The 17,232-nt window shown below is 36.8% G+C and overlaps 1 protein-coding gene across 2 annotated transcripts in view; it reads left to right on the top strand.

Moving 5' to 3' along the window:
* The window catches only part of Tctp (translationally controlled tumor protein), a 20,773-nt gene continuing 3,541 nt past the window's right edge, over nt 1-17,232 (top strand). Inside the window, exons 1-4 of one of the 2 annotated variants that reach the window (XM_067129585.1) lie at nt 1-1,394; nt 7,125-7,380; nt 8,065-8,305; nt 10,749-10,849. In XM_067129585.1, the coding sequence (XP_066985686.1) occupies nt 1,367-1,394; nt 7,125-7,380; nt 8,065-8,287 (507 nt within the window). In that variant the 5' untranslated portion in view covers nt 1-1,366 and the 3' untranslated portion in view covers nt 8,288-8,305; nt 10,749-10,849. Of the gene's footprint in view, nt 1,395-7,124; nt 7,381-8,064; nt 8,306-10,748; nt 10,850-17,232 lie in introns of those variants that run through there. The other variant, XM_067129586.1, reaches the window with a different exon arrangement.

Here is a 17,232-nt window from a genome sequence, read left to right as displayed (position 1 = left end):
CTCTCTCTCTCTCTCTCTAGCAAGACATTTTCGTTTAGTGTACATGTGGCATCTATCAATTAGTTGTTGCAGGGATTTTTATAGGTTGTTCACCCTAACCATATTTTAAAAAAGAAATGAAAGGCAATGCTGTTTAAAAAAAGTTTGGACACTTTAATATCTAACTAGCAGACGAATGAATGCCGCCGTAATATTCGTCTTCGTCGGTATTAGGAGTTGCTGCTGACACTGTGGAAGTTTTCTTCACAAGGGTTTCATCTTTATTCTACCATTTATTTTGAAACTCGTGCTCATTCTTCCAGATATTAGAATTCCATCGATATCCTACATACATTGGTTCAGTTTCAGTAGCTCAAGAGCCCATTTGTTTGTTTCATAAATTTAGTTTCACCCAAAGAATTGAATTTTGAAAAGCCAGTAGTTTACAGTTCATTATCCATCCCCCTAAATAGGCCATATCTTCTAGAGTGGCCTACATTTGAATATTTCTTCGATGAACTTGAAAAAGTTCATGTGTTGTTGTTCTTAGGTTTCTACCCAGAAAGGACAGGATTGTTCATGACGTCATGTCATTTCACGTGATATTTATGTGACTTGTTGCAACATTTGCGGCGCAATAAGTTATTTTATAAGTTTATAGTTATTCTCCCTTCGTTACTTGTGCCTTTGGACCAATACTTTCGGAAATGATAACGTTGTATTTGCCCCCTTTTCCAAATTTCAACTAATATTTCATAACATTTGTAATGGGATTTTTAGTGACTCATATTTCCAGGTAGCCGAGTGAGTAGTTCGTTCGACGAAGGTCATTCGCTCAATCGACATTTTTCTATCTCACATTTCCATTTAAGTTAGGAAAAAAGTACTGTTTCTGCAGGAAAATGTTGTACTTTTTATCATAAAAAAAATTTTAAGTTAAATAATTCGTATGTTTATCAATTCTCTAATTATTTACTTATTTAGTTTTAGGTACGTTGTCGTCTGTTTGTTGATTTTCGAGCGAACCTTTGGCGATTTCGGAGCAGCAGACGAAACGATTTGAAACCATTTCACAGCCCTAGTTTTTTATCTTAAAGTCTATAAATCTGCCCTGAAATTAGTACTGGTAATCTGTAAAAGTAGCAGTTTCTATAATAAGGTAAACATTGCCCAACACTACGCCCATTCCGCGATAAATCAATGGAGAAAGCGTGACGCGTTCGAGGTTTCGAAACGTTTTCCCACTGGATTTCGTCACGTCTCGAAACCTTTCGCGCGTCTTGATCGAAGAGAAGTGAACCTTTCTCCTTCCTTCCCTGGTCGCCCTCATCCCGGAGAGCAAGAACCAACCTAGGCCAATTTTTCTACCGTCAATCATCCGTCAATCATGAAGGTCTTCAAGGATCTGATCAGTGGTAAGAGAAACTATAAAGTGTCGGGATTTGTTTGGAAGTGGTTTCGTGTGGTGGGGATGTCTGGATTTTCGATAATTCGGCCCTTTCCGAAAGTAGGACAGCAGATGACAGAACCCAGTATGCTTGGTGTCAAAACCCCTTTCTCAGCGAAGGGAACTGCCGTTATTTGTGGAGTATTGTGCCAACTGTTCGTGATGCGTACCCATTTATACGCCAGAATTATCATTTTGTGCGTAAATAAGCCGAAAAGTGATTCAAATGGAGGGTCTGACCTAATTTATTTTTTATTCCAAACCTAACCATATACAGTTAGGTGGGGCCTGCCGTAAGTTGTTCATCGTAACCTTTAAATTCCTATTAAACATCACGATCTCATCTTCATGCCTAAATATTTATCATGAAATCACCAAAACTATGAGAACTGTTTTATTTAAACATCTGGGTAACCCTTGGGTACGTACAAAGAACTTTCCTTTATGAAGATGTTTCCTGGTTCCTCCATCGTAACCTTTAAATTCTTATTAAACGTCACAGTTACATATTTAACCCCTTAATATTTATCATAAAATTACGAAAACATTAATAACTATCATATTCAAACACCTGGTGGATTATTTACTACGTAACAAAGAACTTTCATGTTGTGGCCTGGTTCCACCATCGTAACCTTTAAATTCGTATTAAACGTCACAATTACATATTTACCAATTAATATTTATCATAAAATCACCAAAACAACAATAACTATTTTATTAGAACATCTGGTGGACTATTTATCGCGGACACAGAACTTTCCTTTATGTTAAGTGAAGGGGGCTTTTGCCTACCCTAACTAGGTCAGTGACCGTGTAACACGAGAGAGGCCTATTTAGGCTTAAGGTAAATCTCGGCTTTGTGGTTAGGCCTTTCACGTGAGCCAGAACCTGCTCTTTAAACCGTTGGTTAACTTGGTAATTTAATAACCCTATGCCTGGGTTTACCCATTAGGGCCATGAATTTAGGTCATTGCATACAAATTTTGTTTTATTTTCACTATTTAAATTTATATTATAATTATATAATAAATGATATCGACACTCAAACACCCATGTCCGTTTTGTTACCCCCCTGTGGGCCCAATTATTAGGATTAGGGATGGCTTACAGGAGATGCCTTAATAAGAAGTTTTTTGTAAGACAAATAACCTTAAAAACAAAAGAAATGTTTGAGAAAGTCTTACTTTTTGGGGAATGTAGGCTTTGTCCTAGGCAGTACTATTTTATAAGTTGCTGCTACACAATATAAAATTGTAACCTACATTTTTTAAAAGAGCAGCTCTTCGTTCTCGTTATTTTGAACCTTATAAATGCTATGCGCAAATGATAAATAAAAAATTAAACATGTTACGACTTACAAGATCGCTAATACAGGAAAATTGTAACCGGTAAACACCCCTAGGTTACGTTGTGTTGATATTGTTAGGTTCTTTTAGTGCCCTATCGTTTCCTAGACATTTTTGCATGAAAACCCAAAATAGTTTGTCATTCAAAAGTGGCTGGCTGGAGTTTTATTGGCAACTTATAAAACTTTACCCCCTAGGCTATATGCTTCTAACCTTAATACACAAAATTCAGCCTAATTTAGGTTATTTCAGTGCTTGCTGTTATTGAGACTACATTTTGTGGTACCTTCAGGACTTGCAAAGTTACGATGACGACTTGAGTGTTTAAAAATATTGGGACCATGTAGGAATCGGGGCAAAAACAGACCTAGTAGGCTATGCTGAAAGGAACGTTAGAAACCTAGTAAGAAAAATGTAGGAATTTGCCAAGATCTAACAGATAAGTAAAGAGAATGTGATAGAAAATATGAAGAACTTGTTGGTTTGTTGGAACAGAGAGGTGATAGGACATGAGTATGAAAAAAAAAAGTGTTCAAAATATAAGGTAAAATTGTAGACTGCTACTCTGGCCTGATTCGCACTAATTGAGGTGTTTACGGCCTTTAGTGTGTGGTTGCTATTTACTGTCCATTGTTTGCCATATATGAAGGTGTAGGTTCGATGGTAGGAAAAATGCAGCTTTTATTTTTAATTTATTTTTACGTTCACCCCCAGGATGCGGGTGCTAAACGCGGTGCTCGTTTTTTAAGTGAACTGGTAGTTGCTGAGCTAAAGGGGTGTTAGTAGTATTCAGCAGTTTTACATTGAAACAAAAGTCCCCAAGGAGATAGGCTGTGAGGAGCAAAAGGCTATAGGCTAAGAAAAGTACAAAGAAATGAAAGTGGTTCCTAAATGTTGGAAAACCTTTTGTGGCTAAAGTAACTGAAATGGAGTACTGTAGTTAGGCTAACTGGTGGCATAGGCTTAAAGGAAGTCTTTGTAAGCTACCCAACACAGGATTCATTGGTGACAAAATGTTAGTGTACAAGGAAGTGTCATGAAAACACAAGTTAAAAATGGTCTTTATTATAGTCTATAAAAATGAATAGATAGATCCAAATATATTAGTTAATAGCTACAAATAATGGAATGTTGTATTTTTAATTTTCAAAATCTTATATTTCTTAGAAAGTATGATGGTAGACAAAAGAAGGAACCTCACTTTAAGAGCAGAAATAGAAAAGCCCATAGAAGCTTACTAATTTAAGACTTGGGCCATAACAAAAATAGCAGGTCATCAGACCTAAAAATCAATGGTAAATTTGTGTCTTTTATTAAATAACCTTAGTGGTTCTGGATTTGCGGCCTCGCCTATTCACAGGTTTCTCTGTGGAACATATACACACATTATTCCTGGGAAATTCGCCTATTTGCCGTATTTTTCTTAGAGAAATATTCACAAATTACTGTATTTTCATATTTTCGTGACTAAATGCATTTTATGTGATGAAACTTTGAAAATATTCAGATACAAGCATTTTTATAGGTGTTATTGGTGTTTTGAACTATCAAAATAGGCAGTTAAAAGCATTTTTAAAGGGTTTTTTAAGTATTCGCTGATTTGAGCTATTCAAGGGGGGATTAGTGGTACGCAGCCCATAGTGAATCCCGGCGGTCGACTCTACGACTGTATTGAATTATGGTTAAATCTGCACTGGAAAGTATATATGGGTGCAAACTGTTTTCGAAAAGCTCTGTATTTTTGTTTTTAGCTTAACAGAAAGGTGTACAGCTAATATAAAGATGTGAGTACATATAGAAAGAAATTGATCTTTTCGACCATAGCCTAATACAGTAAACGAATTTCACCATGCTAGACGAGTACATTTCAAAAGAGGGATAGGGGAAAATTGAAGAATGCTACAGATCAAACTACTGTACTAATAATCAGAAAGGCCTCATAGTAAAAGTGGAAAATAGAGTTGGTGAAAGAAACATTCATACCCTCTTAGACTGTCATTTTTATGCTTTTGGTTTTTCATAAGAAATAGGAAAAAATAGAAGTCGTTTGTTTACTCAAGTTTATGTTGGTCAGCAGCGTTATTAGTTCATGATTGGTTGTTTATAGGGTGTTTGGAATAATTTATCAGCAAATTGTTTTGGGTATTCTTTCCATTAGTGCAAAGGAAAAATGTATATTTTTATTGGAAAGACTGCACAAAGGTTGAATTAACAATTTTGTTTCATGTCTTTGTGACCACTATTAATGACGGGATTTGTATAGTTAGCCACGGTCATTTTTCAAGGGAGTTAATTAAAGTTATTTGACTTGAGCCTCATGTTTTGGAAGCAGTTACAGGGTGATACATAAGGTTTACTGATATGTAAAGTGTACTTGAGTAAGAAACCACAAAAAACAATGTGAAGCTATGAAAAGAATCGGTACAAAGAGATGGAAGAAATGAAGGATCCTATATGGTCAAACAAAGAAATCTGGAAAAAAGTAAAGCTAGAAAGAGAGAGGTAGCAAATATCCATTTGAGCATGTGTCCTGGCCTTGGCAACGATTTCTCGGTAACATGCTAAAATCTTGACTATAAATTCTCAACCAACCTTAACTTGGAAGGATGATTGTATCAGATAATTTATTGACATGTGGACTGGCCTAGTTGTCTTCTTGCTGATAGCATGTTGAAATACAGAAGGAAAGGCTGTAGACCTTCTATATTACAAAGCACTGAGCAGAGAACATCTTGTGTCCACTGAAGCACTTGCATATTTTTAGGGATATTTTAGAAATGACTTGTCTAATCAGAATTATATGCATAGAACAAGATTATACCCTTGTTTATTATACAGATATTGGTTACATTTTCAATTAGAGCCTTGCCAGCTACCATCTTTTTCAAGATGCCATGCCGTTTGCTGAATCACCACAGCCACACATTAAAAATATTAAAATTTAGACATATGTTTTGTAGAAAGCTCAACTCAATCCCTCCACACTTGTTGCACAGGCCACTGAAATACATCATCATGTTGCCTCTTATTTGGTGTGCAGATTCATGTCTCTTAGTTGTTTTATTGGAAGGCTATGCACTATATATTGTAGCAAAATCACATAATTATTGCTATGCTAGTTGTACGTCATTCAGCTATACAACATTGAGCAGTGTGACTTGAAAAGAACAGATCGTAAAAGCATGCTGGAACAAATCTACTGAAGGTTTTATGGCAGTTACCAGAAAAAATAAGGGTTCTATATGAAGAGCCTCATGGAACTGATTTGCTCATAAATGTTTGATCCTAACTACCAAAGGTTCTAATTGGTTACCTGCTGACCCTACGTTATTTTTTGTTTGACTTCTCTTCCACTCCTTTTGGTTTGCGCCGCATAGGTTTCCATCTTCAGCGGTGGTCTAGTTGAACCCATGAACAAAAGTTTGTGTGGTGTGTCATATGGTCCACCACCATCATGTACACATGTCTGCAAAATATCATACACACAACCCTTAACCCTTTTAGTTCCTGATAACTTTAAATACCCTTGTGCAAATATCATCCTTGAGATTTAGATGACAATCTGTAGAGAGTAAGAAATTAACCATAAATATTTTCAAGTCTGGGGTGTTTTCGTATGGTTCCCACAAAATTAGGCCTGGTCAAAATGGTTTAACTGTAAATCAGTTATAAACAGTTAAGAGTTAAATCATTTCCCTTATTCTTTGTGAAATTTGTATGCGGTAGTCATCTTGAATAGGTATATAGTGGACCCCCTGCCTCTTTGTGGTTCCAGATTCATGGATTCACCTGTTCACACAGATATCTCTGTGGAGCAAGTATACACATTATTCGCAGAAAATTCGGCTGTTCGCAGTATTTTCCATAGACTAAATGCACTTTTTGTGATAAAATTATTAAAATGTTCAGTTACCAGGACTTTGAGTTTTTTTTGGTGTTTTGAGCTATCAAAATAGGCAGTTGTAAGCGTTTTTAGAGAGGGTTTTAAGTATTTGCAGATTTAAGCTATTCGGGGGAGATAGTGGTACGAATCCCATGGGTCAGCTGCACTATATGTGAATCTTTTTTTTTTTTTTAATACATAAAGTAAATTGCTGTAATTTTATTTACAAAATTTTAAAAAGCAGTAAAACCTAATGTGGCTACCAAAAATGAGTTTAGGACCCCTCTGGAATCTGAAACGGTTACATTTCTTTAGAATTCTGCATATTCTAAAATAGGTACTTGAAACGGGTAAATGTCTGTAGAATGCTGTATGGTCTAAAATAGATATGATGTCATGTATTTTTTGTAACATCTCTTCCAGTATGGAAATTCTAAAAATCCCAATGTCTTTATCTTTATCTCAGGGGATGAGATGTTCACCGACTCCTACAAGTATGAGGTTGTCGACGATGCCTTCTACATGGTGATCGGAAAGAACACCACAGTAACTCAGGGTGATATCCAGCTTGAAGGTGCCAATCCTTCAGCGGAAGAAGAAGATGAGGGCACAGAATCCAACAGTGTCTCTGGTATTGACGTTGTCATATTTATGCGCCTCCAGGAGACTGGCTTTGGAAACAAGAAAGACTACCTTACCTACATGAAGGAATACATTAAGAAGTAAGTTGCATTTCCTCAGGAATAGGGTGGTTAGTTTTACTTTTGGTAATACCAAGTCATTTTATTATTTCAAGTTGAATGATAAGTTTGCTTGGTCACTTCTGTTGTGCAGCTCAAAAAATCTTACGCTATACATTAAAGTCAGCTTGGCAAACAATATACTGTAATTGATGGAATAGTAGTAAAACATTGTCGTGTTGATTCGGAGTTCCTCCCATTCTTACAATACATTCTGATGGAATAGTAGTAAAACATTGTCGTGTTGATTCGGAGTTCCTCCCATTCTTACAATACATTCTGATTTTCTTGCATTTGATATTTAGGTTATTTTCATCTGAAGAAATGCAGTTTGAGATTAAATTTTCCGTAATCTTTTGTGGTAAAGTAGTAACTGAAATTGTACTTAGTGTCTATACATAACGATTGCCTCTTCCTGCAATTCTTGGCATAAACAGAAAGGTATCACCATACAAGTTAACATATTGTGAACCAGGTTTGTGTTTCTCCACGTCTTATCAAAATGTGGACTCCTTACCAATTACGGCATTTTAACAGTTGAACTTTTGGCCAGCAAGAACTTTTCATATGCTTAAGGATTTTGGCTAAAGTAACAGAAGTCCTGTAGGTGCTTTGTAAGTAACCCTCCTCATTATAAATGATTATTAATTATTCTTCTTCCTGCAGTTTGAAGAGCAAGCTAGAGGGAACCCCAGCTGCTGACAAGCTTCCTGCTATCCAGAAACCCCTAGCTGAATTGCTTAAGAAATTCAAGGACCTTCAGTTCTTCACTGGTGAATCCATGAACCCTGATGGTATGGTTGCAATTGGCGATTACAAGGAGATTGATGGTGAAGAAAGACCTGTAATTTACTTCCCTAAGTTAGGTCTAGAAGAGGAAAAACTTTAGGTTACAATGTAATTTAAGGTACGTTCTGAATTTTTATGTTTCTCTCCTACTGTGTTTTTTAAGTGTAAAGACAAATGTCATTGTTGGTTTTGCAACCCAAAGGTATTTGTTCCCACACACATACAAACCTTTGGTCTTTGCATAGACAATTTACTTTCAGTGCAAGCTGGAGCCAGCCATTTAACTAAAAACAAGGTGGATATTGGTAGTTGGCTACCAATGGAAGGGGAGGATCCCCTTCCATTGAGTTGGTACTCGTTCACTTTTCCTTTTGGCTGCGTCTGAGACAGACTTGTCTTTTGCTGCCCGCCATTCGACTTAATTCTTAATTATTCTTTACGTTTTTAATATATATATATAATTTTTTTATCATTTTTTCATTTGCATGATCTGCAGGAAACTATTGACCACCTAGTAATGACTGAAGATAAGAGTGGTGGAACGGAATTGAATTCATAAGGAGAGATAGTATGAAATAGTACATAAAAATGGAAGGTTATGGCTGCTTGCAATTGGAAGGGTTTAATTTTGTGAAAGGCTTTTAAATCACAACCACCTTCTAAGTCTAAGCTTGCATTCAAATGCAATTTGTTCACTACAATTCCATTAATCATAAGAGGTCTCCTTTCTGTGAATGAAATCCAGTCACACCAACCTATTGTACTTGGAATAGGCACCATAATGAGTATGCCCAGGCCATTCTGTGATATTCTTTAGCATCCCTACTCAGTGTTTTGGGACCTGTTCACACCTTTGCCATGGTGCTCTCCAGTTCAGTTCACCACTGGTATGGCTTTCACCATTATGCCAATCCTCTTTATTCTGGTTGGGTGATTTTCTACTTATTCAGTTTTTTTTTTTCCCACTACTGTTAATGTGGTGTGGTAACTTTCATTTGCTGGGTATCAGGGAATTGGTCACCGAAAATTGGTTTTTTTGTTAGAGCTCTGTATTTTTCCAGTATTGCAAATTTGATAGCTAGTTGTTGAGCTGCTCCTGATGGAAGTTACTGTTTGTGTAGGATTCAACACAAGTATTTTCTGAGTTTTTGAAAATTTTTTTCATTTTATTTTGATGAGTTTTAGGAGCATATAATATAAATATCGTTCAGTCCAGTACCTTATTTTTACCCTTTTTGACTTCAGCCCTGCCCCCAGAATAACAACTTTGCATTACATTTAAAACTATGAATTTCTGAAAAAGAAATTTTCTCATGGCTCAGCTTTGATCCATTCTAGTTTCCCTGGCTACAAACCCTAGCTTTCTTCAACCATTGGGCAATTTCCTGTAGTACCACATCATGTGTTTTGCCCATGCTTCCCTTCAGAACACAAAGAATGACTTCGCAACTTATTTTTAACTTTTAATTGCCCTCATTCCTTCCCCAACACTTAATATCCACTTCTAATTGCACATTGGAAAGTGGTAGGGTGTTCAGGAGCCAAAGAAAAGTGTCTGAGCTGGTGTAGTGAGTGCTTCTGCTTCCTGATATAAGTCATGCAACATGGATTGAAGACTACTTTTCTGGAACAAAGAATAGTTAGGTGCATTTTAGTTACTATAATAAGGGAGTCACAGACTATTTAACAATTGAGAAGCATGTTCTTAAAAAGTATAAGCATTTTTGTTTCTGTGGATAATCGAGAATGAATTTTCAAATCGGTGACTGCAGAAGAAAAGGCTCTCTCAGATTCCATTCTGGTTGCTCTAATTGTTAATAAACCCTGGTAAAGTTTTTCCAAATACTCAGGCTATCGCTTCAAATAGTGTCATTTCCTTAGCTAAATCAAAAGTTGTCTTTTGTTTCAGTTTCTTATGTATTTCTCCATCTGCCTCTGATGGAAAAAGTCTGTTGAATGTTGCTTCAGCTAGTTTCTTTACTTTTTCATGAATTGTCCACAAGAAGGTTTTTTTTTTTTTCTAGTCTGGAAAGATCAAGATAATGTATGAATCCAATGGTGTTTGTCATCTTTCCTGTAGCGTATTGTTCACTTTGTTTTCATAAATTCTGTAGCCAACTGTGAACTATGTTAATCATTTTAAATCTACTTAAAAAGTAGCAACTGCTAAAGCACTATCCCACAGTGGTGAGAAATGTCTTCCAGCATTAGCAAAATGTATTTGAATTTCACGGAAATTTGTAAATAAGAGCTGGTTTAGCTTGACCTAACTGCAATCCAGTTTGTGGAAGCTTAAAACTCATCACTTCAAGATGTGGGTTTTTCATTTGTTCTGGTTTGGATTCAAGGCTTGTAGTAACAAACATCCAAAAAGTATGAAGAAATTGATAAGCTAAGAGGTCATTATGGCCATTGCTATATGATTAGATTTGTAACAAGAATTATCAGTAAAAAGTTATTTATATGTTCACTTTGATGTAATGGGATAAACCTGTATTCTTCAAAGCAAGTTTTAAGATATGCAAAGTGTTGCTCTGTCAAGGTGTATTTTTCATTTGCAGATCCAGTATTCCAGTCATCCATTAACATCGGAACATCAATCTCATGTTGAATTAGCCTACGTTATTGGTGTCTTGTTTTAATTTAATAAAATTCCATCTTAGCTGGTGTTTCATTGCAGATGTAAGTAAGGAGTAATGTATTTTTCACCTAGGATGAAAACCCTAAATATCCTGAATGTAGAGGATGCTGATGTACCTTTCCACAGAATTATGGAGAATGAAAGAATACTCAGCCATCCTATCCAAAGCTCTTGTACTTAAAATTGCATCAAGTTTGGCCATCCATCCAGCGTCAGAAAAAATAAAATGCCTGGCATTTGCTCTTGTTAAAATAGTGTGTGCTTCTACCCAAAACTGTTCTAATTGCAATTTGGACCACATGCTTTTTGAGAAAATTTTCCAGGAGCACCATAATGAAGAAGCAGCTTTTCAAATCACAAACTGCTGATATAAATGTAAACTGCTTAGAGCAGGAAGAACCCCTTGTTTCCAGGGCATTGTTTGAAGCAGATGTGAAGCCGCCTCCTGATGAACAGCCCTCTTATGGTACTACCTGGGATCCTTCGATAACTTCAAGGAAACCGATGAACCTATAGTTACAGAAAGGATACCAAAAGAGCTTAGATAGGCAAAGTTAATGTATTGTGTCCAGGGTGGGTCCTCAGCAAACAATGAAGAAAACCCATGCATAGCAAGACCAGATTTAAATAGTCGTACCCTTGCAAATCTAGAAATCGCAATGGAAAGACCTCGCCTTCAGTCCCAGAAAATAAATTTTCATCCTCATGGCCTGTGGACTACTTGAGTAGCAGGTTGATGCACAGCTTATTTTTTGATTTTCACAAGTATACTGAAGTGTAATTGTCAAGGTTTTAGGCTGAAGACAAAAGGCTAAAATTAATCCATGAATAATTATCATGATTGTGTGCAACACTGTTCTCCAATGGATTATCTTTCACAGAGCTCCACTTGCCTCGTGCTTCGTATTTCGCATCCAAGTAGATTTGGGTACTTCACAGTATTCCAAGACGTTGCGAAGGACGAACCTACTCATAATCATTTAATGCATGGAAGTAAACTGTATGATGATGCTCCTTGCCCTTGGAAATATGGAAGCTGTACTAAAGATCAACAAATAGGGAGTTTTGTGGAAGTCTGGCATACATCTACTGCAATATTGACCAAGTATCTATTGGTTTATGCACACCAGTGCATGCAGTAGCTGTACACGTTGAAAATATACCATTAGCTTCCTATACTGACCCCAAATATGTTTAATATGGTTAAGTAGAGGCGTTTCTTCAACTTCATCAGGAATGCCTCCTGCACAAAGGATTTGAATGGTATATTTTATGAGGTGATGTTAAGGAAATGCAAGGTGCAGTCTCATATCTTATAAAAAAAATGTTTTTGACTGCTAGACGTAGACTCGACATTTTTGTGTTCGTACCAGGATTTGTTGTTATTCACTTGAGTGTTAGAAGTTGAAAGTGCCTCAGTTGTTTTACTAATCATCCTGTGACGTGCATTACAACGCTACCAGAAGTTCACTCATGCAAGAAACACCACAATGGAACTTTTGAGAAACTGACGGGAAAAAAAAAAAGTTTTAGTTTACGAGGTAAGTTCCAAAGGAAGTAAATTTGTTGAAATGTTCATAGGAATCCATTATGCTCTAACTGGAACCTGTCATGCAGCATACTATATGTATCCTCAGCACCTCAATACACGAGTCTGTTCAGACTCTGACCTACCTTGGTAGTAACTTGAACGCAACCTTACAGAATCAGAGGAGAAGACAATGACATTGAAGTGTAGAGCTCAATTCAAGGTGGAAAATGCTTTACGTGAACACTTCTCAAGTATAATTTCTAAGTCTGGGGTTGACCTAGTTCATAAGATGTACAGTCAAGAGGAGAACCACTAGATGTCTTACAAGAAAGGTAGAAATCTAAAATTAACAGTAATCTAGTTTGATTCAACTCCAGCTACCTGAAATGAGGAAATAGCACCAGGCACTTGAATTTTATGTAGCAATAGGACATAAGTGAACACAGTCCTTGTTTTTTTAAGTGGGATTGTGTGATACCAGGTAGTGTTTGGGAATAAGCTGTTGTTTTAGCCTCTTTGAAATAAGATATTTGGGCAGTTGTACCGACATGTTTGTGCAAGGTTAAGAAAAAAAAGTCAGTGCATGACTGGTAAGGTTCTTGGAGAGTAGATATTTTGAAACTAATCAGTGGTCTTAAGAGAATTCTTACAACTGGTTTTTGAATCAACTTAGACCTTTGTATATAATGCATGTATTTGGCACAGGATTTACTTGATCTTTTCCTTCTGAGTATTTTATTTCTAAATCCATCCTGACTCTCCTTGTTGATCAGTTGCTTCCAGCGTTTTTTTCATTGATATATGTTGACGTTTATTTGTACTCTCAACAGAATTTTTGCAATTAATGTTAATACTGTACTCCTGAGGTTGACGGGATTGTTTATTGTTCTCTTGATTTTTGCAATGTTACTGTTATGAGTATTTATTAGTTTTGATACTGATTTTGTTAATTTTAATTCTTTCGGGAGACACTGAGTTGAACCCTGGTCTTGTTACTCGTTACAGTAAGGAAAATTGCGACGTACTCTACTAAAAAATTCAGGGCTTAAGGTCAGATTTTCTTGATCTCCATGTAGTAACAAGGCAAAGATTGAGTTTTTAAACCCAGGGTTTGATGGCCCTGTTTTTATTTATCGTCATAACATTCCACATGTGCAAGGTATGGCTGTGTACACTAAGTCCAGATGACCTATTTATCATAGGAAATATTTGGAAATTAGTTACCATGAAGTTCTTTGTTTTAAAATTTCCTGAAGTTCTACAGTGTTTATGTATTTGCTGTTTACCGCAATCCATATATCGACGATATTTGGAAAGGATTAATATGCCTTAGTCACAAGATTCAAAAGCTTCGTTCACTATTTGTGGAGACTGTAATGCAAAGCACAGTGAGTGGCTAAATTCAAATTTTAGATCAACATGGCCGATCTGCTCTTGAGTTCTGTGTGTCCTCCAATTTTGTCCAGCTAAATGAGGAACCCATGCACATTTCTGGTCATAGATTAGACCTCATATTCACAGATGTTCTAGTTATTGTGAAGTCCAAGTTCTGTGAATATATAGGCACTTCTAATCACTGCAGCATTTAGACAGACATATCTGTCAATCAGCATACAGTATTCCTGATGCCACCATTGGAAAAACAGTCTTGCTGAAACCTCAGAGCTAATTGGGATCACATTATTGAAACTTGTCAGGCTTTTAATATTTCAGTTGCTATATTAATCCTGATCCCAAGAGGTTAAATGAAAGCCCATGGCTGTTTTAATAAGATATGTGTGTCCCTAGAAAGGTCATTAAATTTAGGACAAATGACCAGCTATGGTTTGATGATGCATGTGGACGAGCCTTCCATGACAAACAGACCAAATTCAGTGCATGGAGACAAAATTGTTCACATGAAAATTACACCATTTTTGTTGAGCCTCGCCATGCTGCAAATAGAAGTTACCATGCAGTTGAGAGAAAATAAAATAATTCCATGAAGAGGAAACTGGAAGGAATTAATCGGCCTCATCTATGGTGGACCAAATTGGTATCGTCTATCTTTGGGTCAGGCTCCTTAACCATTCCACCATTACTAACGGATGATGGTAGATGGTTAGTAACCTTGGGGAAAAGGTTGAGCTGCTTCATCGACCTTGTGAAGCTAAGCAATAAGCTGATGATATCCTGCTCCCTGATTCTTGTCATCCTGAACTTATTCTTACAAAATTTGCATTTTGCTCCAGAGGTGGAGGAAGATCCTGATGGCTTCTTCCTTTTGTTTTTTAAGCAACTACATAAGTATGTAGAATCAGTGGGTTGTTAGCTAATAGTAAATATGCATATAGGAAGCAGTTAGGTACTTGCAATGCTCTTTTAGACTTTTGTTTTGCAAGGGAACATTGATAAGGGTTTTGAGTGGATGGTACAGTAGTTCAAATAGATTTTAGTGCTGCTTTGGAAGAAAATGCAACTTACGACACATTTACTACTTTGAAATGAATAGTTCAAAATTCTCCACAAGGAAAATGCATCAAAGGCTAACAAATCCCATGTGTAGTAGCAGCCTTGTGTGTAAGGTGGTTTGATCGCAAGTACACATTTAAAAGGACTTTAAGTAGAATGTCCAGGTGCTTGGAATTTCTCATTAATGTATAAAATGGTTTGCAGACCATAAAATAATTGTACAACACCTGAGCTCTAGATGTAAAATTCATATCACCAATTTTAAGATTTTAGATTGTATACCATACTGGTATCAGTTGGCCACAGGTGGTTTTTACATCCTTGCTCCATTCTCTTTGGTGCTGGAGATATATTGTTATACCTTTATTGGCATTAGTTGATAACTTGATAATGGTATAGATGAGAGAGGTTTCTGAACTCAAGCCTTTTAGACACCTTGTCACACCCTGAATCCCAACCCATGTGTTCAGAGTGGAAGTAATCTTGGTGCAGCCAGAAAAGAGGTGCTTCCATTTAAGATACAGTATAAGCAACCTTTCCATGGAAGCACAAGTTTTATTCTGTAATTAAACAAAAGTACAAATGTTGATGCTGTTAAGAAGAATGTGGTAGATGGGGATTTGTGCAATTTTTAGGGGAAATTTGATTATGATAGCAATTAAAATTTTGTGGTCGACTCCAAATACAATGGTTTGAGAGTAAATGGCTGTTTGTCTTATTGCAAGGGTGCTCTTGGCCTCATAACATTTTTTATAGTAGGATTTATTTAAGGGTGCTCTGGTCTTCATAACATTTGCAAATAGCTGTTTGTTTTATTGTAAGGGTGCTCTTGGCTTCATAACATGTTTTTTTAGCAGGATCTATTTAAGGGTGCTCTTGGCTTCATAACTTTTTTTTATAGCAGGAATACATGGGATTGGAACTGCTATTGATGAAATACCAAGGGTGAAGCCATTTTAGTAATGCCAAGAGCATTTTATAGGCTTGGTTTTGAACTTAACTGCAGTGATTTCTGTTTAGGAATCGGATTTATTCGAGATGTACAGTACACCAAGAATGGTGTGGATGCAAGTGAGATTAAACTAGAGATCAATTGATTGACGTGATTTAGAGATTTTTGGCATCCATGCCAAGCACTGGGGCAACTAAGGCCATTCAGCGCTGAAACAGAAATTGACAGTAAAAGTTTGCAAGGTGTAACAGGAGGAAAACCTCGCAGTTGCACTATGAATCAATTGTTAGGAGAGGGTGGACAGTAAGATGGAAGAAAGAGAATATGAACAGAGGTATGGTAAAGGAATGAAAGCGGTTGCAGCTAGGGACCGAAGGGATGCTGCAAAGACCCTTGAGTAATGCCTACATTGCACTGCATGAGGTGTACTGACGGCACTACCCCTCCACGGGGCCAGAGATCAATTGGGTGATATCTTCTTAGGAGTATGGAGACATGCTTAGAAAGGAGACTGCTCTCTGGTGTTTAAGAGTAGGTCATTCTTGCATAATGCCTAGTTTTCTAATAAGGGGTGAATACCAGGCATATTGTGATGAAAGCCTAGTCTTTTCAGGTTTAGGAGCACTCAGAAATGAAGACTTTTCTTTCAAGCTTTAAATGAGGACTACAATTATGTTATTGTCAAGATCTTTGTGTTTTTTTCCAGTAGCATTTTTAAACATTTCAGAAGGTAGCATTCCAAAAAAAGACCTAGTTGTTCCTATGAAAACAAGCCTTCATGTTTTGTATAGGAATATTTCCCAGTGACAACTGGTAACTGTCATGGAAGAAGCTTGTAAACGAGGTATTACTGTTTGTTAGCAAAAGGGTGTACCCACTTCTCACTGACTGTACAGTAGGGTGAACCTTTATGACTTTTGCTTGGTTTTTTGTATTAATCTCTTGATAGTGAAATGATGGATAGCTGATCTAAGGAAGAAAATACTTGCAAATAGCAAAATTGTATTGCACAAAAGGATGCATGTTGCTTAGGACTAGATCCTCCTGCATTATGCAAGTTATTTTTATATATTTTTTGCAGGGATCAGACTTCCTTCTGATAGAACATGTAAAGATATTCTGGTTGGTCTCCATTGGAGTGGGCAAATTATGGGACGACTGACACTGTCAACCTTCGTGTGAGTTGGATTTGGTAGGAGGCTGATGGTGCAGTCCACAAGCCTGCTCTTGTTCCTTTATCTCCCAAGACTTTTCAGAAGAGGACCATCCTGGAACCTTCTGTTTATTCCTATTACTCTCCAGAAACTTGGAGAATGGGTCAACATTCCTAAAGGATTGTGCTCATTCCAGTTCTTCAGTATTGGTGTATTGTGAGGTTGCTCATGACAGGTCACCCATGCAAAGTAATGAGCCTGGCTCATCTACTAGTGCACAAGCAACCAGTGGCATTCATTGCAGCACTTTTAAGTA

This window comes from Macrobrachium rosenbergii, chromosome 27 (genome assembly GCF_040412425.1).
Source record: "Macrobrachium rosenbergii isolate ZJJX-2024 chromosome 27, ASM4041242v1, whole genome shotgun sequence".
NCBI classification, from domain to species: Eukaryota; Metazoa; Arthropoda; class Malacostraca; order Decapoda; family Palaemonidae; genus Macrobrachium; species Macrobrachium rosenbergii.
This window is presented reverse-complemented; position numbering and strand designations above follow the sequence as displayed.